Source organism: Leptonychotes weddellii, chromosome 6 (assembly GCF_054177405.1).
Source record: "Leptonychotes weddellii isolate Sample4059 chromosome 6, ASM5417740v2, whole genome shotgun sequence".
In the NCBI taxonomy this organism is placed as follows: domain Eukaryota; kingdom Metazoa; phylum Chordata; class Mammalia; order Carnivora; family Phocidae; genus Leptonychotes; species Leptonychotes weddellii.
This window is the reverse complement of record NC_138374.1, coordinates 24474211-24500063: the sequence shown is the minus strand read 5'-3', so window position 1 is coordinate 24500063 and position 25853 is coordinate 24474211. Positions and strand designations below refer to the sequence as shown.

At 46.8% G+C, this 25853-nt stretch overlaps 2 protein-coding genes and 1 long non-coding RNA gene across 11 annotated transcripts in view; 1 reads left to right on the top strand and 2 right to left on the bottom strand.

Moving 5' to 3' along the window:
* The window catches only part of OGA (O-GlcNAcase), a 28812-nt gene extending 16896 nt beyond the window's left edge, over positions 1-11916 (bottom strand). The window contains exons 1-7 of the mRNA XM_081822815.1: positions 11282-11916; positions 7778-7829; positions 7251-7348; positions 5570-5700; positions 2514-2685; positions 1198-1296; positions 297-581 (exon numbers count right to left, since the gene is read on the bottom strand). Coding sequence (XP_081678941.1) covers positions 297-581; positions 1198-1296; positions 2514-2685; positions 5570-5700; positions 7251-7348; positions 7778-7829; positions 11282-11480 — 1036 coding nt within the window. The 5' untranslated portion in view covers positions 11481-11916. The remainder of the gene's footprint in view (positions 1-296; positions 582-1197; positions 1297-2513; positions 2686-5569; positions 5701-7250; positions 7349-7777; positions 7830-11281) is intronic.
* A 4228-nt stretch (positions 11917-16144) lies between these two features.
* Positions 16145-25853, bottom strand: part of KCNIP2 (potassium voltage-gated channel interacting protein 2) — an 18375-nt gene continuing 8666 nt past the window's right edge. For 2 of the 9 annotated variants that reach the window (XM_006731090.3, XM_006731088.3), the window contains exons 2-8: positions 19254-19378; positions 18804-18873; positions 18563-18633; positions 18324-18431; positions 18034-18138; positions 17834-17896; positions 16145-17524 (exon numbers count right to left, since the gene is read on the bottom strand). In XM_006731090.3, the coding sequence (XP_006731153.1) occupies positions 17477-17524; positions 17834-17896; positions 18034-18138; positions 18324-18431; positions 18563-18633; positions 18804-18873; positions 19254-19378 (590 nt within the window). In that variant the 3' untranslated portion in view covers positions 16145-17476. Of the gene's footprint in view, positions 17525-17833; positions 17897-18033; positions 18139-18323; positions 18432-18562; positions 18634-18803; positions 18874-19253; positions 19379-20035; positions 20135-20991; positions 21092-24213; positions 24338-25853 lie in introns of those variants that run through there. The other 7 variants (XM_081822869.1, XM_081822868.1, XM_081822870.1 and 4 more) reach the window with 6 other exon arrangements.
* LOC145721984 (uncharacterized) overlaps positions 22440-25853 on the top strand; it is a 9339-nt gene continuing 5925 nt past the window's right edge. The window contains exons 1-2 of the long non-coding RNA XR_014146007.1: positions 22440-22455; positions 22687-22919. This is a non-coding gene — a long non-coding RNA (uncharacterized LOC145721984). The remainder of the gene's footprint in view (positions 22456-22686; positions 22920-25853) is intronic.

Sequence of the window (25853 nt, the reverse complement as noted above, 5' to 3'; positions counted from 1 at the left end):
TTGTCTAGTACTCAGACTTCAAAGACTAAGTCACATTTTAAAAGCAAAGAACTGGGGAAAAAGAAAAAGAAAAAAAGCAAAGAACTGGGGGAAAAGGGGAAGCAAAGAACTGAGCCCAAGAAGTTATTAAATAATTTGTCCAAAGCCACTCAGCCCTTCTTCTAATCACATATATATCTCATTCACAGGACTAAACAACACACTCTAAAAACCTCTTAAATTATGACAACAAAGGAACACATACTTGCCAACAGCTCTAGTTAACTCCACCTCTCCCCCCAAAGTTGTCTACTTACTCATCACTACATCTTTTCTCACTCCATTCATGTTTGATTTGTACCAGGTGGCAAGGGTGTGGATAGCAACATAGTTGGCTTCAAATTCACAATTTGGATTAGTAAGGACTCCTTTTAACCGTGGGATGAGTTCTGTGGATCTTCCTTTGTATGGCCCCAGAAATAGTCTCTTCTGATCATAATCATTAGCATGAATGTTATCCCAGATTACTGGAGCTCTCTTAATAATCTTAGAAACCTCTTCAATGGACTCCACCGGAATTTCTTTAGAAACAACCTTGGGACCTAGAAATAATGATGACCATTTGTTAAAAGACCCTCAAACATGACTCTTCAAAATATACTGCATTCAATATTTTATTGTATTTTGTTATATATATACTTTCTAACAATTTTTCTTTTCAAAGTAACACAACATGTCTTTTTACTCAGTTTTACCCAACCGCCCCCAGTATTCCCTCAGATCACATTATTAGAAATGGAAATAGTAGTAAAAAGATAAGAGATTTGTGCAGGCTTCCTCAAACTGATACGTTAAGAAACAAATTTTCATGTGAACAATTTTTTTCCATTATAATACAACACAGTGATTACTAGCTGACAATCCAGCATGATAGCTTTCATTTGATAAAATAAAATACTCTCCTAAGGCTGAGATCAATATCCTTTAGTCCAGTTCCCTATTATTTATCAACAACCAATACTCAGATTCACTGCAAAATCCTCAGAGATGTTTTTTATACTAAATGAAGAATGTATACTTCATAAAAGAAAGAGAATTTTAACAACAAAGTTTTCTGGTTCAGGCTCAGTTTTCAAAAAGTATCCAATTAAGCAGAACAACCAATTTTTTTAAGTTCTAGTTATCTAAAGTTTTACTGTGTAAATCTTAAAGACTTACCTGTCCAAAGCACCTCAATTCCAGGTAGAAGCTTTTCACCCACAGTCCTTAAATAAGGAGATTGAGACACATTTGGGTAACAGAAAGTGCCACAATATTCTGAATGTAGGAGGGAAAATTAAGTAAAATAGTCAGGAATAAAATGGTCATGGGTTTTTAAATGGGGGAAAAATGTTTATCAATTCTAAATTCCGAAGTGGGTAGTTCATTAAAGAATCAACTCAAAAAAATAAAAGTGACTCAATTCATAAAATCTGATATTCTTCCTCAAATAATACAGACCGATCCTTATTACCCTACAGTCACTAAAAACACAATTTTACTAAAGAAATAATTGGAATTTTTAGCATTTTCTACATACTTCTGAACTGCCTACATTTCTCAATAACAATTAGGAGGCCAAATAGAACAAATTGGTAATATCATAACAGAAAGAATGCAACATTATGCCCATGGCTATTAGTATTCAACTGCAAGTAAACTGTAATTTGCAGTGAATTAAGTATTTCCCACATAATCTTATTAAACATTATCTGAGTACTCATGTAGTATCAGACCACTGAGATAAGGTTCACGGTTCATAGTACTTGAAAACAGACATACACACAAAGTTAAATAAACTCAGACTAAAGTTTCTTAGAACTTATTTATCTCTTCCTGAAAAAGAAATCAAGTCAGGGGGAAATTTCTTATAAGCCAAATTTTGAGAGGGAACTAAGAGAGGCTAATATATTTTCAATGGAAGGACCTAGAGGGGAGGGAAAGAAGGAAAAACTGGCAAGTTTTCTAGGCTGACTACTGGAAATAAGAGTCCAGATGGAAGTGGGAAGAGTGAAAAAGGATACAGATATGCACAGGCAGAAAAAAGGAACAAGTAGGAGGAAATGAGAAGTGACTAAGTTAAAAGCAATGTAAATTTGCTTTTTTCTAGTTTTTCATTTTGATAATACTATCCTTCCTTCAATCGTGAAAATGTACTGTTCAGATACTTCCAGCACTAAAAATACATGAAATCTTTTGCTTGTTCAGTTGCCATTTATTAGTCCCTAAAATTTCTCTAGTGTAAGGCCTTGAGAAACGTCTTCTAGAAAAATAATTCCACCAAAGGGAGAGGGGACAACACAGTAAAACCCATACAGGATTCTTTGAAACCATCTCAGGGTTGTGAGATGGAGCCCCAAGCAGGCTCTGCAAGCAGTGTGGAGTCTGCTTAGGACTCTCTCTTCCTCTCCCTCTGCCCCTCCCCCCACTCTCTCTAAAATAAATTCTAAAAAAATCTTAAGACTAGTTAAATATAAAGCTATTATATACAATACCTGTGGGACAGAAGAGGAAAGTTTCTGGCTCTCCTAGGTACTGATAAATTTCATTTGTGATGGAGACCTGGGCATGAGCGAAAGAACTGAATACCTCTTTGTCTGCTGCACACATATTATGATCAATATCATCAAAAAGCAAGGCAAATGACCTGCACCCAAACTGAGAAACCTAGAAAAGGTAAAACAAAACAACAAAAAAACCAAGATGTTTTAGTAGCTCATTTTTAAAAAAGATTTATTCCTTTATTTGAGAGAGAGCGCGTATGCACACGCAAGCAGAGGAAGGGGCAGAGAGAGGGAGAAACAAGCAGACTCCTTGCTGAGCAGGGAGACCAGCACAGAAATGGGGCTCAATCTCAGGACCCCAAGATCAAGACCCAAGCTGAAACCAAGAGTCGGGCGCTCAACCAACTAGCGCCACCCAGGCATCCCTTTAGCAGCTCATTTTAGAGTAAAAATACAAGGGGCGTCTGGCTCGATCAGTAGAGCAAGCAACTCTTGATCTCGGGATCTTGAATTCCAAGCCCCACAATGGGCATAGAGCTTACATAAAAAACAGGATTCCAAATATTAAAGCAGACACTTAACAGTTGTACCTAAATCAAACATTTTCTTTAGGGTGTTCAAAGCCAAACCTACTGTTTTTATATTTTCTATGCTAAACAGCTAGACAAGTTTAGGAAACATTTTTCATTTGGGTTTGAATGCAGTATGTTCCAATAAAGCTTCAACAATATGGCCTATCCTACACCTCCTTGGCTGATGATTATAGAAGACCAAACAGACAGAAAAATACAAAAACACAAATAATGAACTCAAGAGGCGAAAAACCTAGGCCTGCTCTAGTTCCAAAGACACAATGATCTTAACTAATCTCTGCACATAAACCTAACTAGTCCAGAAATCTAAAGGAACGTAGCAGTAGTATTTGAACAAACAGGAAAATAACCTCTTAAAAACCCTGGGTGGCTCATTCAGTTAGGCGGCCCACTCTTGATTTCTGCTCAGGTCATGATCTCAGGTTTGTGAGATCGAGCCCCATATCAGGCTCTGTGCTGGGCGTGGAACTTGCTCAAGATTCTTTCTCAAACAAACAAACAAACAACAAAACTCACCCTTCCTCTGCCCCCACCACACTCTTAAAAAAAAAAAAAAAGCATATTCATGGAAATTTAACCTCATTAATTTTTTTTTTTTTTAAGATTTTATTTATTTGACAGAGAGAGACCCACAGAGAGAGAGGGAACACAAACAGGGGGAGTGGGAGCGGGAGAAGCAGGCTTCCCGCGGAGCAGAGAGCCCAATGTGGGGCTCGATCCCAGGACCCTGGGATCATGACCCGAGCCGAAGGCAGACACTTAACGACTGAGCCACCCAGGCACCCTAACCTCATTAATTTTTAATCATCTTAATGCCATCAATAATATAAACCTGTGCCGGGGTGCCTGGGTGGTGCAGTTGGTTAAGCTTCCAACTCGGTTTCAGCTCAGGTTGTGATCTCAGGGTTGTGAGATGGAGCCCCAAGCAGGCTCTACAATCAGTGTGGAGTCTGCTTAGGACACTCTCTTCCGGGGCGCCTGGGTGGCTCAGTTGGTTGAACGACTGCCTTCGGCTCAGGTCATGATCCTGGAGTCCAGGGATCGAGTCCCGCATCGGGCTCTCTGCTCAGCAAGGGGTCTGCTTCTCTGTCTGACCCTCTTCCCTCTCGTGCTCTCTGTCTCTCATTCTCTCTCTCTCAAATAAATAAATAAAATCTTTAAAAAAAAAAAAAAAAGGACTCTCTCTTCCTCTCCCTCTGCCCCTCCCCCCACTCTCTCTAAAATAAATTCTAAAAAAATCTTTTTTTTTTTTAAAGATTTTATTTATTTGACAGAGAGAGACACAGCGAGAGAGGGAACACAAGCAGGGGGAGTGGGAGAGGGAGAAGCAGGCTTCCTACGAGCAGGGAGCCCAATGTGGGGCTCGATCCCAGGACCCTGGAATCATGACCTGAGCCGAAGATAGACGCTTAAGAACTAAGCCACCCAGGTGCCCCTAAAAAAAAGTCTTTAAAAAATGTAAACCTTTGCCTAAAGAAACATGCACACATTTATATGTGTAATGTATCAGCAAATTTACCAGAAAAGACGTGCAGCTTTTTCAAGATTTGTCAGAGGAGAGAGAGCGCGCACAAGCATGCACACAAGCAGGGGGAGTGGCAGGCAGAGGGAGAAGCAGGCTCCCCGCTGAGCAAGGAGCCCAATGCGAGACTTAATCCCAGGACCCTGGGATCATGACCTGAGCCGAAGGCAGCTGCTTAACTGACTGAGCCACCCAGGCATCCCAAGATGTGCAGCTTTTATGTTAAGCAGAACTTAGATTCTAATCAGTTTACATGTCTACCCTAGTCTGTTTTCCTTCTAATCTTGGGAAACCAGCCAACCATTTCCAGACTGAATTATATCTCTTGTCCATATCAACAAATGAAACTGACGTCTTAACAGGTAAAACCCTGTTTCTATAACCCTGGTCACAAATTCAGTCAAGTACCCAATAATATACAGAGTTTCTCAAAATGTGATTCTGGACAACCTGAATTCTGAGATAAGTCCCCACTCCAAGTCCGTATTCCCACCCCAAGTCAGTTTAAGACTCTCTGGAAATGGACCCTATCAGCATTCTTTTAAGAATCACTTCTAAGCATTTCTTTTAAGGTAGTTCTCATGCAAACTAAAGTCTGAGAAGCACTGGTACCTCCAGTAAAGCTCTCTTGACTCACAAAATATCCTTCTGTGAAGAGCATTAAAGTAAAAAAATTGTACAGAAGAAGAATAAATTTGGTTTCCTTTTTTTTTTTTTTTAAGTAGGCTCCATGTCCAGTGTGGAGCCCAACAGGGGGCCTGAACTCATGACCCTGAGATCAAAACCTGAATGAACTGAGATCAAGAGTCAGACACAACGAACTGAGCCACCCAGGAACCCCAAAGTTTGCCTTCCCTTTAACTTCATAAAAGCAACTCAGGAAACAGTGTTTACTGATTTAGGGACAAATAATGAGAAAGTAACGAAGTTACCTGGTCCAGTTTGCGTTTCAATGTAGATACTTCCTTGGGGTTAGAAAAGGTAATATCCAAACCAGGTGAGATAGCATAGATGAACTCTATCTCGTATTCCCGTGCAGCAGAGATGAGAGTCATGAGTTGCTCTAAAGAAAAGAGTCCATGTTTTTAGAAAGCAGCACAGAAAACTAAAAGAACCTTCACCTTTCAACTAAAGAGAAGAGGTCATTTTCTCCAGTTTGCAATAGCTCAAGAAAGGAAAAGTCCCTTAAGTTTTACAAACTGTCATGTCCAATGTGACAACAGGCCATATAAAATGCCACGAACCTGTGACTTAATGTCACCCTAAAATCAATAAGCATTCTCTTCCTTTCACTGCCATTTCTCAAAAATATTCAATTAAGCATCACTTCTCTTACTGAATATAAACCATTTTTATTTCCTACAGTATTTGAGATGGTTTCTGTTTTTGTAGTCTCTGAACAACTGACATTCTTAAATAAAAAAATCTACATATAACTACTTTATAATTGAAAAAAAGAAAAACATGTTCTTAACAACCAGGGTTAAGTGATGGCCTTAACAATCCTTATCCTTTAAGTTTTTAAAATGTGATAGACAATTTTCCTAAGTAAAATAAAATCCTATTCTATATATCACAGGATGTATCTTTACATAACTTTCAGTGGTATCTCAAGATAGTCATTTGACTATATTTTGATTACTGATCACATAAAATTTCATTACCAGCACCACCAAAAAATAATTAAGTTGAACACACACTTAAATTATATAGAGTAGTAAGCAACAACACTAGATGGAGATGGAATACGTTTTAATTGCTTCTTCATAATTTAAGAAAACTTTCTGCCTTCAGTGCCTTGGCTACACTCTGTAACCAAGTAACTTGTTAGCTACATGTGTATACCATTTAATTCCAAGTATAAAAATGTTTCCCCATTTACAAGTCCCCAAAGAAAAGTACCACTTATCTAATTTAGAAGGAGGTTCTGTGATGTACTATCTTATGTACAAATTTTAAGTACTTAACTCAACATAAGACGACACATAGCAAGGATAGTTTGTGATGGCTTTTCACTTTAGTATAAGCCTAGACTAGGGTGAGATCTTTATTTTAAATATAGTCAAGACAAGTAATCAAGTGGTCAAGACCAAGCCATACTTGAGTCTGAAGCAAAAGGATCAGTAATACGGATCCTGTCTTTACTTAAAATTTTGGTATCTTGTTTGTGGATTTTTTTTTTTTTGCATTAATTCTGGTTTAAAAATTGCTTAAGATATTATTTATCTTGACCACTGATTTTTTTGGAGTCCCTTAAACTTTGCACCCAAAGCAAGCGCCTCACTTGCCTTGCCCTAGGCCTACTGCTTCAGCACCCTTTTGTCCAGTGGCCTACCGTTCAGACCACTGACAGAAGTTAAAAAGTACAATTTATGATTACAGAACAGGTTGGAGTCAGACTGGCATAACCATGAATCACACCATGGCTGTGCATCGTTAGTGCTACTCTTTCAATCTGCACTACAACTCACATAGAATTATCAGAAAGACGAAAAGGAAACTACCTACGAAGAGAAAATGAAATACTTAATAAAATTTTTGTATAACTACATCTGAAATATAGCTGTTTTCTTAACATATTCTGAATTTATGGATTAAAAAGAAAAAGATTACCAGCTTCCTCCACAGAATACATCTCTCGCCAAAACATCCTATGTTTGTAGTCATCTTTTGGGGCATACAAGTATGTATTTAATTCCCATTTCTGGAGCCTTAAGGGAAAGAAGATTACATATGTATAAATAGGCAACAAGTATAGGCTATAAATCACAATATTTCCCTTTTCTTGGAACATCTCCATCTCTTAAACAGCTAATAATATTCTGGGGCAGTAGCTTTTAACCTTTTTGTAATCCAGTAGAAATGTAAAAAAATTTTATTACAAGAAATGTCAACATATTAAAGTCTTAAATAAAATCAGCTCCAAGTGACACAGGTGAAGCCCAAAACCTATTCAGTGTCCCCAAGAAACTTTGAAAACCCCTGGCATAGGTGAAGAAGAGGTAAAAGACCAAGGTAAAATTAACTTCTGCAACTGAGAAATCATCAAAACGCACCTGGCCTACTCAGTGTTAGTTTTTCTTCAAACAAAAGGAAATGTTAATGGTTTAAGACTCTCCTTCAGAAAGTAAAAAATTTACCTTCTAAAGAGTTCTTTTCTCTGTTCCATAACCCAAGGTCTTCCATAAAATCCTAGATTCAAAGTAAGAATGAAATTATTTTCAAGTTTCAAAATGTGGTAAACTGTTGAGAAAAGCAGATTACAAAACATACAGTACAATCCCATTTTGTAAAAAAGCGTGTACAATATACCAGTATATGAAGGCTATTTAGTAAAACATTAAGGTGTCTTTGGATGGTGATGTTATAAAATGACTTTTACTCCCTTTTTGCTTAGGTAAATTTTCTGATTTTTCTACCATTAACACTTATTACTTACACAATAGCTATTTTTAAAACACCTATAACATCATCTCTTTTCACTGCCAAAAAAGACCAAATATGTTTAAATCTAATTTAAGTTTTTTTTTTTTTCATCTCTACACCCAATGTGGGGCTCGAACTCACAACCCCAACAACATGAGTCGCATGCTCCTTCGACTGAGCCAGCCAGGCGCCCCTAAAACTAACTTTTCATTATTTTCTTTAAATAATCTCCACACCCAATGTGGGGCTTGAACTCATGACCCAAGAACTGGATGCTCTACTGACTGACCCGGTTAGGGTTAGGTGCCCCTCAACCTAACTTTTTAAAAGATCTCAATCTTGGGCGCCTGGGTGGCTCAGTTGGTTAAGCGACTGCCTTTGGCTCAGGTCATGATCCTGGAGTCCCGGGATCAAGTCCCACGTCGGGCTCCCTGCTCAGCGGGGAGTCTGCCTCTCTCTCTGACCCTCCCCCCTCTCATGCTCTCTCTCTCTCAAATAAATAAAATCTTTAAAAAAAAAAAAAAAATCTCAATCTTAAAACAGAGGAAGGGGAAGCAAAGTAATCCCAAACCGCTTATAGTAACAATTACTACCTGAGAGAGAAGTTAAACTGACTTTAGAGTGGCGGTGGGAGAGTAAAAAGGTAGGGGCAAAAAAAAAATCAGGAAGAGAATTAGAAAAAAATCTGACTGAATTAATTTTATGATAACCTTTTTTTTTTTTTTTAAGTTCCTGATATAATAAAAGGGTCCAAAAATGCCTTAAACTACATTCACAACAAGTTCAACAGTGGAGCTGGCCCAAATAGGAATCTCAAGTAGTCTCAATTCCAGAGCAAAGGTCGGAACAACTGGAAATTCAAGAATGTGACTTGCTCCACTGTCCCAGAAGGGGGCAAAGCAGTACCAACACATACTGCAGGAAACAAATCCTCAGAGGAATGATTTAAGCAGTGGTATAAGCACCAACCTGGTATTTGCAGCTCCCTCGTGTGCTAATCACACCCTACAGCTTGCCTAACCTTTATTTTCCACCTCTGTCTAATCACCTGCAAGAGGTAAAGACAACCTCTCAGGAGTACTACGATTAAGATTGTATCATGAACCCAAAATACTCTTCACAGACACACAGTCTACTTAAGAGACTACCTAAAACTGAAATTTCTGTAATGCATTAAACTCCAATCTCTACACAGGATGGTTACTCTGTGTCACAAATAAGAACAATGACAACCAAAGAAAAATTCATTGCATACCTATGTATGAAACTGCAGCACTTTCAATCTTGACAATTCAGTGTTACCGCTTACAAGTAATTTAAACCATCAGGTAAATTTTATACACGTCTTTCTAGATTTCCTACAACACTTGGCATTATCATTTTTCTCTTAAAGGAATAGGCATTAAACACTCCTTTAGAGTTGCTTCAATATATAAAAGAAACATTTTATCTTCACAAACCCTAACTTTGCTGAGAGTCAGGTTCATGGTTTCGGTTAACTGTCACAAAGAGGAAACAGTGCTATTACATGAGTTATCACCAACAAAGGTGTGTAAGGAAAAGAAAATTTTTAAAAAGGAATCCTGCCAATACCCACAGTTATTTCCTTTCTTCATTCATTTTTTAAGAATGGCACCAACTTAGAACTACCCGCTCCCCCCCCCAAATCAGGTGCTCAGTCACCAAGAAAAAAATACATATGGAAGGAGGAACAATAGATGACAGACAACTCTATTCTGAGTAGTTCCTTTCAATACTGTTCTGAAAAAAACAAACCAACTTATTTAAACCACAACGAGATTTTCTCTGTAATTACTGAAGATGTAGCAGGCAAGTTTCCTTAGCTGCATTCTAGTCTAGCTCTAAAATTTCTATATCCCCTAGCACTTCTTCTCAACCCTCCACCCCAAGATCTGTGATGACAAAATACATACTTTTTCTAGACTCTCCCTGCACGGAAACAAGCCCAATGAATACACCAACAGATTAAGTCACACAAAGCAATCATGTTTTCAAAAACACTGACTCCAAATACGTAAGTAGTCTTCCATTTTGTCTTTCCCCCAAATTCTGCAAGACCTTTAACCTGTGAATTATTTCACTCCTTACTGTAACTACATATTAGTCTGTTCTCCCCTATAAACTTTATCTAAAATACCACAACCACCACCCATCCTTCAAATGAATATATATGCTAACATTGGAAAAGCTGAAGCTGTCAACCAATAGGGCAACCCTTCTATTTCTCCTAATTTTTATACAGCGTTACCCCTATGCACACCATTATATACTAGAGACAACTAATAAAGCAGACAGCCAAGACTTCAGAAAAGTAAAATACATTATGTATTCAAGGCAAAATCAATTAACACAAGTAACTCATGGTTCCATATAATGTTCAGTTGAATATCTGTCCACTATATTCATAAACTGTGATAGTCTTCAAACCATTTTCCCCAAAGACCAAAAAAAGAAAAAAAAAAAAAGCCGGCATCTTTTGAAATGGGAAGGGAGAATCAGAAGGGCATTTTTAATCCTCTTCTGCAGGCCCTAAATTAAAATTCCGTATCTCTGACACTATTAAAGTCAAAGCTTCATCCCCCAGAGCCAAAGCACAGCAGTTGGCTAAGGACAATTTTCTAGGCTGCTAAAGAAACTCCAAAGGGTGGGGGCGTGGGGACTGGCCAGCAAAAAACAAAAAACAAACAAAAAAAACTAAGCAAAGGGAGAATTTGTAAAACCCTAGGCCGACCGTGCGTCTCTTCACTCCAGGAATACAAGCACATCTGTGTGGGCTGATTTTTTTTTCCAAAGGGTGAGGACAGCAGCATTACATACGTTTTATCATTTGAAGAGACCACCCTAGGGAACAAGATCCCGAGGTACAAAGACGTACAACTCGGAGCCTAACACCAGGCTCCTCACCGCCGCCTCCGCAGGAGCAGGCCTGGCTCCAGCCCAAGGCGGGTGGGGGCCGGCCAGTTAATAGGCAGCGGGGAATCCAACGCTGCAGAACAACGTGAGGGGAGAGGCGAGCGTGAGGAAAGACTGGCCCACCGTCGCGCCTCTCCCCTCGTCTAAGCAGGGTCAGGTTTCAGAGCCAAAGGAGTGACACCCTTTTAGAGCCTCCTAAAGCATCCCCTTCAGGAGGAGAGAATATGTTAGTACCGGGGCGGAACCGGAGGACGCTGTCGCCCAGCCCGCGCCAGAGCGCTCACCTTCCACTACGCCACACAGGAACCTCCGAGCCCCTCCTGCCGCCCCGGCCACCGCTGCTCCCCCGGCCCCGGCTGGGTTGTCTTCTCCAGGGGCCGGAGCTGCTGGCGGCTCCAACGATGCCCCCGCGGAGGCGGCAGGGTTGGAGTTGAGCTCGCTCTCCCGCTCCTCCAGCGCCGCCTGGCTCTCCTTCTGCACCATCCTCCTGCCCCCGGCCGCCGCCACCTCTGCGGGTCCTCCTCGGCCTCCGTCCGTTGGGCCGCCGGCCCGGAGCCCTGGAGAGGGCCTCGGCTCCAAGCGCGCGCCCTTCCTGCTCCTTCCCCTCCCCCTCTACCCTTCCCCCTCCCTCTCCGCAGGGACCCGAATGCCCGGATGAGAAGGGCGGCGGCACCGGCGCGAGCCCTTTGTCAGCCGCTGCCTCAGCCTAAGCTGGGGAGCCGGAAGCCTAAACGGAGAGCGAGGCCGCGACCTCTCGTCCCCTGGAGGCAGATAGCCAAACCTCCTTTTCTTGTTCGCAGTTAGCCTCTGCTGCCTCCGGATAATCTTAGTTCTTCGCTGTTTGCCCCCCGAAGCCCCTAGATCTCCTCCACCTCTGCCTCCACCGCCCGCTTCCTGTTTATCCGCACTGCGCCTGCGCCGGAGACCGGCTCAGACCGGTCCCCTCAGCCCGACTCCCCCCCTTCTTTTGGGCCAGCCTATTGAGCTTCATTTGGTAGGGAGAAATAGAACAGAGGATACGAGAAAAGCGGAAGGTAATGAAGGTAGTGGAGCGTACCATTTATGTTCGCCACCTCTAGAACGAGCCGGGCCCCCTGGAACGGACCATTACCTCTCCTGAAGAAGGGGAGTATGGGAGGAGGCTGCAGCTGGTTGGGGCAATAGGGATGGGGGGGTGAAAAAGAGGTGTTTACTCTCTCAATGCGCAGGCGCGGAAACGAAGCCTCTAGTTCTTAAAGAGATAGGAAGAAACTGACCTATTTTCTATTGAGATTCTTCTAATAGGTTGTCTCATCACATCAGCCCGACCCAGGATCGGTTCTGTGAAGATGACATTCCAAGGAGCTCAGCTCACCCCTCTGCCTTGAATCATTTTCCCCTACCCCCAGCCTGGCGCTAACCCCTTTAAAGAAATTAAGTCATTAGTTCATTCCTTCGTTCGGCAGAGACCAATTGAGCTTGCCTCTTGCTGGGCTCTTGGGCCACTATGAGCTCACAGTGAGGTGGTGGAGACAAGCAAGTACATGCACAATCCCCACATGGTGTACCCAAGTGTTGCGGGAACTCAAGAGGAGGAACTGACTTAATCCTCCTTTGGTGAGAGGTGGCAGCCATGCTTTGCTTTTGAGTTGGAACGTAAGGACGAGTAGGAGTGAGACTGAATAGAGGGGAAGCGAAGAGAGCACTCCAGGCTGGTGGAACAGAGTACAATTGTGGCGAGGGGTGAAAAGGCCTGGCATCTTTGGGAATGGGGAGCGTGAACTGTGTGAAATCCTTGGGCCTTAGCATAAACATCATTTCCTTAAGGAATCCTTCCCTGAGCCCTAGATGGACTTGGGTCCTCTTGCGGCCATTTGTGCTCAGAACTCCCTGTAGTCCCGTCATACGCACTTTATTTACATTTACGTCGGTTAAGAGATCTGTTTCAGCTTGCGAGGTGTAAATGTGAAATGAGCATCTCAGTCTCATTCTGATCATTAAGACTTAGTATTGTCAATATATTCAACTCCAGCGGTAGCCCAACTTGTAGCTCCAGGGGCTCTTATAGTCCCTCTTTCTTTTTAGTCCTGGGGTGTTGAGATGGGGGTTAGAGGCAAGCATTTTCTTAGGGGACCTCTTGTGATGCCAGTTGGAGGCCATAAGCAGCTTCAGTGGATATTGTGGTCCCTTGGAGGATTTGGGGTTATCATTCCAGCAGACCTCAGCCCTTAGTCTCATGACACTTTCATCTTTGCCTCATGCTTGGCAACTGCTAGCAAGTCAGCAGCCGCTATTTCATCCACTGTCCAGACTCTGGGGTCCATGGCCTAGGCAAGCCTAGGTCCTGCACCTTTCAAACTTGAAGGGAAATTCCTGCCACACACTCTCTCCCCAAACCACACCTCTACCCCCTAGTATCTCCAACAGGAACCAGAGGTTAGTAGGCCTATGATAAATACTTGTGGAATGAATGAAATAGGGCTCTGCACTCACAGTTTAAATTCTGATTAGAGAAACATACAATAATAAATTCATTACATACACAGTGTCTCAGTTTGTAATAAGTGCCATGAAGGGAGGAAATCAAGTAATGTGATAAAGAGTAACCACAGCAAGGAAGGGCTACTTCAGATGGAAAAATAACTAGTAATCTGTGAGTGAACCATGATAATGGCTTGGCCTAGGAAAGAGCAGTGGAGACAGACAGTGCACCTTTGGTGGTGGAATTGTGATTGATTAAAGTAGTAGAGGGAGGGGGTGCCTACCTGGCACAGTTGGTAGAGCCTGGGAATCATGAGTGCAAGCCCCATGTTAGGCACAGAGATTACTTAAAATATAATAATAATAAAATAAAGGAGTAGAGGGAGAGAAAGAAATGAAGACTACTAAAGACCTGAGCAACCAGGTAGATGGTGTCATTTATTAAGATGGAAAGACTGAAAAAGGAGGAATCAAAACTCCATTTTGAACATGTTAAGTTTTTCTCTCTCTGTCAAATAATATCTAATTTTTTAATATTATTTGAAGGAGAGACACAGCGAGAGAGGGAACACATGCAGTGCGAGTGGGAGAGGGAGAAGCAGGCTTCCCGACGAGCAGGGATCCCGATGTGGGGCTCGATCCCAGGACCCTAGGATATGACCTGAGCTGAAGGCAGACACTTAACGACTGAGCCACCCAGGCGCCCCTAAAAATTTTTTAAAAATGGGGCACCTGGGTGGCTCAGTCGGTGCTTGTGTTCTCTCTCTCTCTCTCAAATAAATAAATAAAAATCTTTTTAAAAAAATGAACGTTAAGTTTGACCATTACAGGTCCACATGAATATGTCAAATAGGCAATTGGATATATGGGTTTTGAAGCTCAGAAGAGAATTCTGAGGATATAAATTTAGGAATCCCTTACCTATAGATGGCATTTAAAGCCATGGGACTGGATGTGATTCGGAGAAGGGACTCAGGTCTGAGCTATGGGGCTCAACGTTTAGAATTCCAGTTGAAAAGGATGAGTCTCCAAGCAGGTGCGGAGAAGCAGTGGCCAGAAAGGTAAGAGGAAAACCAGGAGAGTATGAAGTACCAGAAGGCATGAAAAGAGTGTTTTGAGAAGGAGCAGTTGACAACATTCAGAATCCAACCAGTGGCCAGAAAAAAATTATCAGAATGCCAACCTGCTGTTTTTTTCTGGATCCCATTTGTGTTCCCTGGTTCTGGGACACTTCTCACCTCACTCAGCCTCAGACTTCAACTTCCCTTAAACTTGAATCTACCCTAAAACATAGAGACCATCTCCATACCTGAGATACATACACACAATCACCATGCTCATTCATCCAATCATACAATTATATAATTATTGAATACCTATTATATGCTAGGCCTCAAGGATAGGATGATGGGGGTGGGGGCAAGTAACCTAGTCCAGCCATTCAGGGAGCCCTCAGGAGCTTATGGTGTATCAAAGAAGACAATCACTCAAATAAACATATAGTGACAAACGGAGAAGTGCCACAAAGGACAAGTAGAGGGTACCATGAAAGCCTGTCACAGTGCCAACTTGTTTAGACTCTGCATGATATGCATAGCATCCATCTTTCACTCACAAATCTTTACTATGTCCCAAGGCAACCTGGACAGAGACTTGGGAGACCGGGTCTAGTCTCAATCCTCCTATAAACTCACTAGGTGACCTTGAGCAGGTCCTCTCCCCTCTTTGGGGCTGTTTCCTTTTATGTACAATGGAAGGCTGAGAGAAAAGACTAGACCACAGGTTCTTAACTTCAGGTCCATGACCAGGCTTCAGGGATACAAAAATATATGGACAGTGGGCCCATAACTTCCATCAGATCCTTTAGAGGGGCTGTGACCCAAAGAAATCCTATGGAGCAGATAGTTGTGTGATAATGTGAGCAGGAAACACAGATGACAAAATGATGGCTTGTGAAAGTAAATTTTTCTCTCTTGGACACCATACTCCTCCGTTGACCTTGTCAATGTGTACAGTGATGGAAGAGAAGGCCTGATCCCCCTTCTATGGATGGTGAAGCTTAGTCACCATATAATGGTGCCCTAGAGAAAGGATGGGATGAACCTACCACTGGTGGCCCCTCTCCAGAAACAGCACAAAGAAAGGCAGCCATTCCATATAGGAAGTCTCTATTACCCTTTGTGTCACTTGCTCCATGGTGCCTCGGTCCACCCCATCTGATCCCTCATCATTCTTGGCTGGAGTATAGACACAAACTATGTCCATATTGGAGGCAAGGCTGGGATGTTTACACAAAGGAACTTTCTTTAGAAACTAAAGGGAATCCCCCCTCCAAAGAAAGCACTTTGAGGTTAACTAAGATGTCTGTAAATTAGAAATTTTTGATTCAACTTGTAAGAATGTCTAGCCAAAAGACAGCTGGTTTGGCATAATCTTTGGGATATTAACACCCTGTCTCTCATCTCCTCTAAGGATGTGGGAGAGAGATTCACATGGGGACCTCTCTGAGGTCAGGTAGGTTTCCAACCCTTCCAGAACCTGTGTCTCAATCTCCTGCCAAGGGTTGGCTATGCTATGAAAAAGAGAGGCACTTTCTTTGGAATCTAAAAGGCTACTGTAGGTACAGGAATTAGTGTTGTGAGGTATGTGTGGAGCAGGAGGGACAAAAAGGCAGAGACAGCAGCCTGTGCATAGCCATTGTGTTTTATTGGATTGGTGTATTTTTTTATTTTACAAAATATACAGAGGAGCCAAAAATGCAAAGCAGTCAACAGTGTTCTGATGGGAAAGGGGGCTCCCTCGGGGCCCTTCCCCTCAGATCCTGACTGACTGGGAGGGTGAGCTAAATGGAACGAGCAGGTATATTAAAGGGTGGCAGCATGGCAAGAGTGGTCCCTGCCTTCTAGGTGTGTACGGGGGCATCTCTGGGTAGACTGAATAGAGCAAAAGAAGACCCTAAGTAGGAATTGAGGAGACTATGTGGGGGGTTGGAATAGAGCCTGGGTAGATCAAAGATTCTAGTGAATGCCCCCCCTCACAGGGTTCAGATGCTATGCCTGCCTCCCTCCTTCCCCTTTCTTCTAAGGCATCCACTGGATGGTCCCTGACTCACTCCATGCCTCCAAGTCTAGAAGAAATGGCAAACGAAAACTTAAGTTGTAGCCTTCAGACAGGGTAGCCTGAAACTTTGGCAGGTATCAGCTGGGACATCTCCCACCCATATTCCCCTGCTGCTGCCACCACCCACACAAACAGGAAGGAAGGAGAGGAAGGAATTCCAGGCATGGGCCAGACATCAGGATCCCAGGCTCTCCTGGAATACTGAGGAGAGTATGGAAATTTCTGGGGCATTTCCAAGGAGACAGAGTCTTCTGAAGGGCCTGGAACCCAAATTCTGATAGCCTGGGGGTGGTAGACCTATGGAGCTCAGAGCTATAGTCTGGCATGCCTGAGCTGTCACTGACAATCTCCAGGCCTTTCTGCACTCTACCCCAGCCACCTATGATCTAACCACCTGGCTCAGGCCTAAGATTTCTCCCTCTCCATTCTTGTCCCTCCTCCTATAAGGCTCTCAAAGGCCCTGGTCTGAAAGGCCAGTCAGTGCCATAGACAGAACAGACTCTCTGAGAAGGAAATCTTAGAGGAAATGCATATGAGATCAGGGATAGGGAAAGCACCATAGCCGGAGACATTCTGTCTAGTGTTGTAGTTTCTAGAGTGGGGATGGAAGGTGGAGACCATTTATTTCCTATAGCGGGGGTACCCTCAGCACTGAGTGTCAGGCAGGAAGGGGGTGGGAGCTGTTGGGAGTTGGGAACACCCCACAGATACACTCTGCCCATGCCCTGGCCCCTTTAGCTCCAGCAATCTGGACCACTGAATCCCCAGACTCTTAGATTCCTACAGCCCCCAGGGCCCAGCTAGGATGAGGACAGACCTGGGAAGAGAAGGGTGAGTTCCACCTGGACTAGGGCTAGAGTATAGTCCCCCCAGGACAACTGACCCCCTTTCCTGGGGAGCTAGATGACATTGTCAAAGAGCTGCATGGACCTCATGATGTTCTCGTCCTGTAGCCATGGTGGGGGAGAGGCAGATTGGAGAGAGAGAGAGAAATAAAAAAGAGCTTAGCAGGGACACAGAGAGGGACATTCACCTGAAATGGGGACATTCAGAGACAGAGAGAGGCGGCAAGGAAGGAGACACCCAGAGAGATCTGAAGTAGGGAAGGGACAGGCCTCCCCGAGTTGTGGAGGAACAGGACTTGGGAGTATGGGCAAGTTAGGGAGACGATACTCTGCCCAAAGGAGCTTTCTCCTACATCACTGAATTGGACCCTGAGTCCAGATCATGGAAATGTGGAGGGCAGGGGTCTGTACCTTTTGGCAAGACTCAATGAATTCCTCAATGGTCACCACGCCATCCTTGTTCCTGTCCATCTTCTGCAAAAAGGTAGTCAGGTAGAGAGAACAGGAGGGATGACAGGAGAGAGGCAGGCAGAACTCAGGTAAGTTCCCTGCCAGGACCTTGCCTCCTTCCCTTCACTCCAGGACCCTCCAGCCTACCCAGTCCCAGGCACCTGGAAGAAGCTCTCCACGTGCTCCCTTGGGGCCTCCTCTCGGAGTGCAGGATAAGTATACTTGCCCATCATGTCATAGATGGATTTCATGATATCAAGCATTTCCTGTTAGGCCAAGAAAGAAAAGGATCCTTCCTCAGAGCCTCCAGCCCCCAAATCAGGAGGCCTAGAGCCTAGGGCAGACCTCACCCCTTGCTGGTGAAGCATGCATGGGTCACATTTTCCTCCTTAGGGCCCTATGCACCTCCCCCCACACATAAAAGCTCTCCAACTCTTCAGTTGCTCCACACCTCCTTGGTGATGCAACCATCTTTGTTGAGGTCATACAAGTTGAAGGCCCAGTTTAGTCTGTCGTCTATGGTTCCCCGAAGAATCACCGACAAACCAGCCACAAAGTCCTGGGAAGGAGACAAGGGGGAACTGTATTTTCAGATACCCTTTACCCAATCCCCAATATGGGTTTGGCTTGTGGATCCTGGCCCTGAAGCCCCAAGAAGCAGGCCTCCCTGACCCACCTCCTCCAGCTCACCTCAAAACTGACGGAGCCATCATGGTTGGTGTCAAAGGCATTGAAGAGAAAAGTGGCATATGTGCTGGAGTCTGTAGGATAAGCGTGGATAAGTTTGGCTTCCAGACAGGAGAGGACTTCCTACTTCTATGGGGTTCCCCGAACCCCTCTTATTACTTGGCATTCCCAGCCCCTCCAGAACCCTCTCCCCAACTCAGCCTAGAGATGGACAGCTGCTTCCTCTCAGGTCTTGTCCTCTCACCTCCTTGAGGAAAGAACTGAGAGTAAATCTGCTTGAAGTTCTCCTCATTGACAATTCCACTGGGACATTCCTGGGAGGTAGGAGGAAAGTTAGAAACCAGATGGAGTGCAGAAACAAAACCCCCTTCTACTAACCACCACCTACTCCATGCCAGAGGCTCCCAGAGAAGGAAAAGCTTCCTGTCTTCGGGGGGCTCACCATGCAGTTTTTTTAAGGAAGGCAAGACTTCTCAGTGCACAAGTTTAAAAAAATGGAACTAACCAGCAGACCAGTCTACAGGCTCCACCTTGCCTCAAATTGGCAGGAGCCTCGGGCTAGAAGTTTGGTCTCTGGGGAAGAGGGGTCCCTCCTCCTCCCCTTCCCTCTCACATTCCTAAAGCATCCAGGCCAATCTTAGAAGTCCGAGATAGGCCCAGCCCCTCACCCAGTTTGGCCTTGCTTTGCACTCACATTCTTGAAGCCCCGGTACAGGACTTGCAATTCCTTGCGTGTGAACTTGGTTTGCTCCTGCAGCTGCTCCAGACCCTCTGGCCGGTGACACACCGTGGACAGTTCAAACTCATCCTCCACGCTGTCTGCAGGGGGGCAGTGTGGGGAGGGGGGAACAGCCGCGCCTCAGGCCCGGCCTCCACGAACCCTCTTCAAAACCACCGACCCACCCATCCTCCCCATCTCCAACACCAGAGACCAGCCTGCCAGTTCCTTGGACCCCGGTCTGAGGATATCAAGGCAAGGAGAAGACGCTGGTCAGCTTCCAGGTCTATCAGGTGGCTGGGCCCATGGGCAGGCCTGGCCCTGGAGCCAGGGGTCCGACTCATCGCTGGCCCCCGGGCCCTTGGCCCTCGTTGAACGGGAAGGCCCCCAGCCCCATCTTCATCCCGGGAAGGGAGGAGTAGAAAGAATAGGTTCAAGAGGAAGCGTCTGAGGGTCCAGGCTCCGGGCCTTCCCTGACCCACTCAGATCCGCCCAGCCCCACACTTGCCCCGCCCAGATCCTTCTCTCCAGCCAATCCCCGCCTATCCCAGCCATGCTCGAGCCATGCCCCGCCCAGCTCCAGCAAGCCCATCCAGACCCCACCCCTATCCTGCTCCCAGTAAACCTTAGCTAAGGCTTCATCCCTTGGCCCCATCTCAGTCCTGCCCCAGGCTCCCAACATCCAGTCCCCAGGCAAGTGCCCCCACCCCACGCTCCCGAAGGCCCCCGTCCCCGCCCCCACCAGGACAGTAAGTCACCTGGGTCCAGCGGGCGGGGTCTGTGGGGGCGGAGGGAAGCTGGGACTGCTAATGCTGAAGGGAGCGAACTGTCACCGAGAAAGTGGAAGACCCGGCCAACTGCAGACACACACCTCGCCCCTCACACGCAACAGCAAATCTCACAGACCTGCGTGTTACAATGCACACACACCCAGCCCCACGCGCAGAGGCACAAAGAATGAACGAGCACAGACACACACGAAACAGACCCCACACACACATGCTTGTGGGCTCACGCCTGTCATTTTCCCGAATCTACCCCCATGTGGGACCCAGTGGAATGAAACACAATGACACTCTCCAATAACTACAAAATGGGTCTCTGTGGCTTGCAAAATTCAGTATGATCCTATGGGGTGGGCAAGGCCCAATTGAGGAAACAGGCCTGGAGACAAAGTGAGGCCACTCATCTCGGGCCCGGCTGGGACTAGAAAACCCAAGTGTCCTGGCATCTGGAGGAAGACGGGATCCATCGTAGGCACCTGCATCCATCCAGTCAGGGCAGGGACGACATGCATCTCCTGGCCCAAAACATTCCCCAGGACAAAGCGGGCGGCCACAGTCGCAGACACTAAGCCACGCACAGACCTCACAGCAGGCTGGTCTTGCCCGGCCACATTGGCCATACCCACATAGTCTCAGGCCTCAGCCCTGCCACACTGGCCACGCCCAAACACCGGGGCTCACTCATTTTGCTGACCCGTGACGCCCACAGACACTTGGGCCCCGCCCCCAAACTGGCCACGCCCCACATTCCGCTTGCTCCTGGCACTGAAGCTACGCCCTCCCCACACTGGGACCTACCGGCGCCCACCCACCCCCACCGGTCACGCGCGCGCACGCACACGCACACACACACACGCAGGCCCGCTTCTGTCACACTGGCCACACCCCGACACACACGGGCCCCGCCCCCGGAAGCACAGGAGAGGCACTTGCTTTCACTGACTGAGGGCAGGGCCTGGGGCCCGCAGCAAGGCAGCAGCTTGAGGAACCGCTGCTTCAGCGCTTTTTTAGTGGGCCCTGGAGGGTGGCCTGGGAAGAGAGAAGACCCCAGGAAGGCACATTAACCTCTACTATCCCTCCGTTCCCCTCCCCACCATCACAAATCAACCCTGAGGGGAAGGGGTGTTGGGAGAGGACTGGAAGAGAATGGTGAGAATAGCTGGGGCTGGGCGAGGGGAGCCCAGTGGGTTTCACAGGCATAAAAAGTCCACTCAGGCATCTTGTATAATGGGACGCAGTTGGGGACAGTGAGGCCACCAAGGGGAGGTGGCACTGGCCTCAGTGCCTGCTGACCCAGTGCCCTTGGCTCCGGTGCTATAGCTGGACGTCTGAGGGTGACGTCCAACCCAAGGACTGCCTGGGTAGGAACACCTCTCTGTCTCTGTCTCTCTCTCTCTCTCACGCACACAGTGACAAGCGTGTACAGTGACACATAGAATGATAAATCACAGTGATGGATGCCATACAAGGACAGCTTGATACCCAGCAACTCACTCAAACCCAATGGCCTAATCAAGCAGGCCCCAACACATGCACACACACGCAGGCACACACACACTTTGACATAGAATTCCTTAATACAAACATACAAATGTAGCCTAGGAAAAACGACACACACATATGAGGACCCACATAGGCCATCTTACATGCAGCATGATCAAACCATACAAAAACACATGGGACATCATGACACGGTGTGTTAAGCACACTATAATATACTGTGACCCTATAACATTATGACACATATCAAGGTCACCACGACACATACCCATATCATATTGTGACTTAGGTGCCCAGTTACCTAAGACTGCACATCACCAACAGAACCCATGTTTGTTCTGCCCACCTTTCCTTCCTATAACCCCTCATCCCAGAGCACCTGGAATCTCCCTACCAGTGGAACAAAGTTCCTCATCAGCTAACTCACCCACCCTAAAAGTGTGCCCCCTCTCATGTTTTTGAAGGTGACATGATAGCAAACTTTGAAGCAATAACAGACCTTGGAGATGAGTATTTTTTGTAATGTGGGGCTATCCAGAGCCACTGACCACAGCTCCCCTCACTTCCCCTTATTTACACCTGTGTCCTACAGCTCTAATTGCAACCCAGGGAGGGCTCTGCGTTGGTGTGCCTGTCTCCCGCAGCACCCACCTCCAGACTCCAGGACCAGAGTCCACAGGGCCCTAGCACACTGATCAGTCCATTCCTGGAGGGGCCCAACTTCCTTGGGTTGTAGGTTACTAGGGCATCCCAGCTCCCACGCAGGCCCCGCCCCCCCAACCAGGCTCCACCCTTCAGGACCCGGCCCTACTCCCAGGAGGTAAGTGCTTAAAGTCAACGCCTCCCCCTCCGATACTTCCTTTCTTCCCCTACCCCTGCAGAGCTATGGAGAGGTAGGAGGGAGACCATGGGCCGAGTAGGGGATCGATGGCGGCCTGGCCCCCAGCCCAGGGCTCCATTAGCCCAGACTTTGGTTTCCCGAAGCCGGATTGCGTCTGGGGCCTCCGGTGGTGTGGTCGCCACTGGACTGGGAAGGGCGGGGGGAGGGGGACGGCACCGCCGCCTCTCCCAACCTCCCGGTCTTCACACTTCCCCCCCTTCCCTGGTCCCCTCCCTGCTCCCAGGACTCCGTTTCCTCTAGGCTCCTCTGAAAGGTGGGAAGGGAAAGGGCTGCCTTCAGCCTACAGAACACCTGGGTTTCCTGGATGACCCCTCTTCCCACCAAACAGTCTAAAGGGCATGGCACGGCACGTCAGAGCCAAATGGACTTCATCGTTTCAGGATTGGATGAACCCTAGTTCATCTAGGACAAACCTGCTACCCACCCCACTCCGATAAATGCAGCAGAGGATGGAAGGTGAGTTGGGGGTTTCCTGCTCTTACTGAACCCTAGAGCAGACAATTCATTGGCCCTTCCTCTTGTCTCCAGCTCCCTTCACATCTTTTCAGTTCTCCCCGGTGTCTACCCTATAACCCTCCTATCACGGTTCTTGCCTATTTTCCTGTCCCTGGTGGAACTAGAGAATAGCTGTTCTATGGAGCTGCACAATTCTTGGTGTGAAGAGGAGGGAGAGACCAAACCTCTCAGGGGAGGCAGAACATGCTCCCCTCTGAATCTCCAATATCACTCTCTCCACTCGACTTTGGGGTGATGTGGAGAAGTGATTTCTCATTCCCAATGCCCAGGACCTGGAGATCCTGAGACAAACTGGGAGGGCAAAGGGGCCTGGGAAGCAAGGTCCCTGATCTGTTCTACCCCTCACCCTCCTGCCAGAGCTGATCTATAAATGTCTCATTCACAGTGTTCCCACTTGTGTCCCTCCTGAACCCACCCCCATCCCAAGCCTTGAGTATGGAGCTGGTATTTCCTCAGGGAACTCTGGGAACAGCCACACACACAATCCAGTACCCAAAGGGGCCCAGCCACACAACCTGTCCCCCTAAGGCAGTCATATTCACCATCTCACAAAGCCACATACCCTTTCCTTCTGACACATTAAATCACATCCCTGTCACATACAAAGGCTCACCCAGTCACACACTTTGTCCTTTTTCACACAGATGAACACATGGTCACACCCCCTGTATCTCTCACACGGAGTCCACACACACTCTGTAACCTACACCTGCAAGGATGGAAGTGTGGAGAGTCACACACGTCTTCAGAGCCATGGTGGGCCCCTGGCCCCAAAGGGACTCCTCCGAAGTCTGGTGTTATCTCAGGATCCCTGGAACCTCCTTCCTCTACTCCTGATAGCCCTGCCTGTTTCCAGACCTCTCCTCATGTCCCTGATAGATTCCCCTCATCTCCACACCCCAGTCCTCCCATGCTGTGCCCCTCATCACCCTCCCCAAAACACCCTGGCCCCTGGCCCTCTCTCTTCACTTCCCTCAGACACCCAGCCCCCAGATTCCCTCCTCACCTCCCCTAGAAGCCCCTCCCCCAGTCCCACTCCTTGAATTTCCCTCTTTAGCTCTCTCAGATGTCCTGTTCCCCAAGCACCCCTCCACACCTCCCCCAGAAGCCCTGTCCCATCACTAACATGTTTACCCCTGCCCCCAGTCATAAAAGCAGAGTGACGCCCTCCCCAGCGCTGCGGGCGGTTGCTCCTCCAGTCAGCAGCCCAGACAGAGCCAGACACCTGGGTTACCTTCCAAGGAGACAGGCTCAAAAAGGCCAAACTGCTCCAGGACCTTGACAAACAGAGCGAGGACCACAAGCACAGCAACCATCTCCAGCCCTTCCAGGTTCATCGTGGGCCTGGGGCATGGCCCCCACCAGCTGAGGCTCAGACACACTGGCAGCCCTCCTCACACCACCTCCCCCTCAGGCTCCCCAGCCCGTGTAGGGACCGCCTGCAGCCTCCCTCCCCCTCTCCCTCCCAGCATCTCCTCCCTCCCCCGCCCCCTCACCCCGCCTCAGCCCCACACGCCTCCCAGCCACGGCCTCTTCCTCTTTACGGGGCCAGTTCAGCCTACAGACTGGCATCTCAGGAGCCCTTGGCGAGAAGGATATGGGCCAGAACAGGCCAGGCCAGAGGAGGAAGGCAGTGACCTGCCTCTGTCCCTGAGGATAGCTTCCCCCAGACACCTTGTGGCTACTCTGCCAAAGGGAAAGGGCAGAGGGAGGAGCTATGCTGAGGGAGAGGGCAGGGAAGGGCAGTGTATGTGTGTGTATGAGGGAAACTATGAGCTGCACATGTATAAGTAATAGATGTATGTGGCAGAATATAAGTGTTTTCTTGTGTGCATTCCTGTGTCTGACTGTAGGGAGAGTAGGTGTTTCTCCTCTTATGTGTGTCTCTGTGTGTGGTTTACACATGATCGTGTGTTGTCTATTAGGTGTGTGTCTTGTCTATATGGGTAAGTGACCTGGCTGTCCATGGTATGTGTGTGTGCGTGCCCTGGAGTATTTGAGTGTGTATGGGGTATGAGGGGTACGTGTTTAGCAGGGCTGTGGGTGTAGGTCTGAAGACTGATAGTACAGATGTGTCCTATATTAGGAGTATGGGTCTACAGTGATTGTGTAATTGTATCTGCGTGGAGCTGTATGAGAATATAAGCGGGGGGAAGGCAGTGACCTCTCCAGCCAGGAGGACACCGCCAACATCAATCGTGGTTGCCATGGAGACTGTGAGGCGGGAAGCACTCTCTTTCCACAGGCCACAGATGGGGAAACTGAGGCCCAAGGGAAGGAGGATTAGGTCCAATAGCCTGGGCAGGAACAAGGCTGCTTAGCCTTATCATGACCCCCTGGGGAGAGGACTTATTGCGGCTACCTCTGGGCCCCACAGATTCAAATTCCTTGGGAGAGAAGAGAGTGAGCTCCTCCCTTCCTCTCAGCCAGGATCTGCCAAAGCCTTGCCTGCTCCTTGAAAACTGTTACGGAGCTGATGGAGAAGCCCAGAGGAGGAGGGAAATCTGAACCCTCCAAGGAAACCACCTACCCTCACCCCCTGGAGCATTCCCAGAGCCCCTCCCCCATCTTCCCTGCTCTCTGTCAGTGGTGGTGGTGGTGTGTATGTGCCTGTGTGGGTGTGCGTGTTTGTAGGGGTGGGTGGGGGACGGCTCGCAGAGCCAGGGAGCCTCTGAACTACGGCCGGTGCTGGCAAACACTGACTGAGCACACACTGTGTGTTAGGTAACACACGCTGTGTGCTTACAGACATGGTCATGTTTTTTTAAATTTTTAATTTAAATTCAATTTAGTTAACATATAGTGTATTATTAGTTTCAGGGGTAGAATTTAGTGATTCATCAGTTGCATATAACACCCAATGCTCATTACATC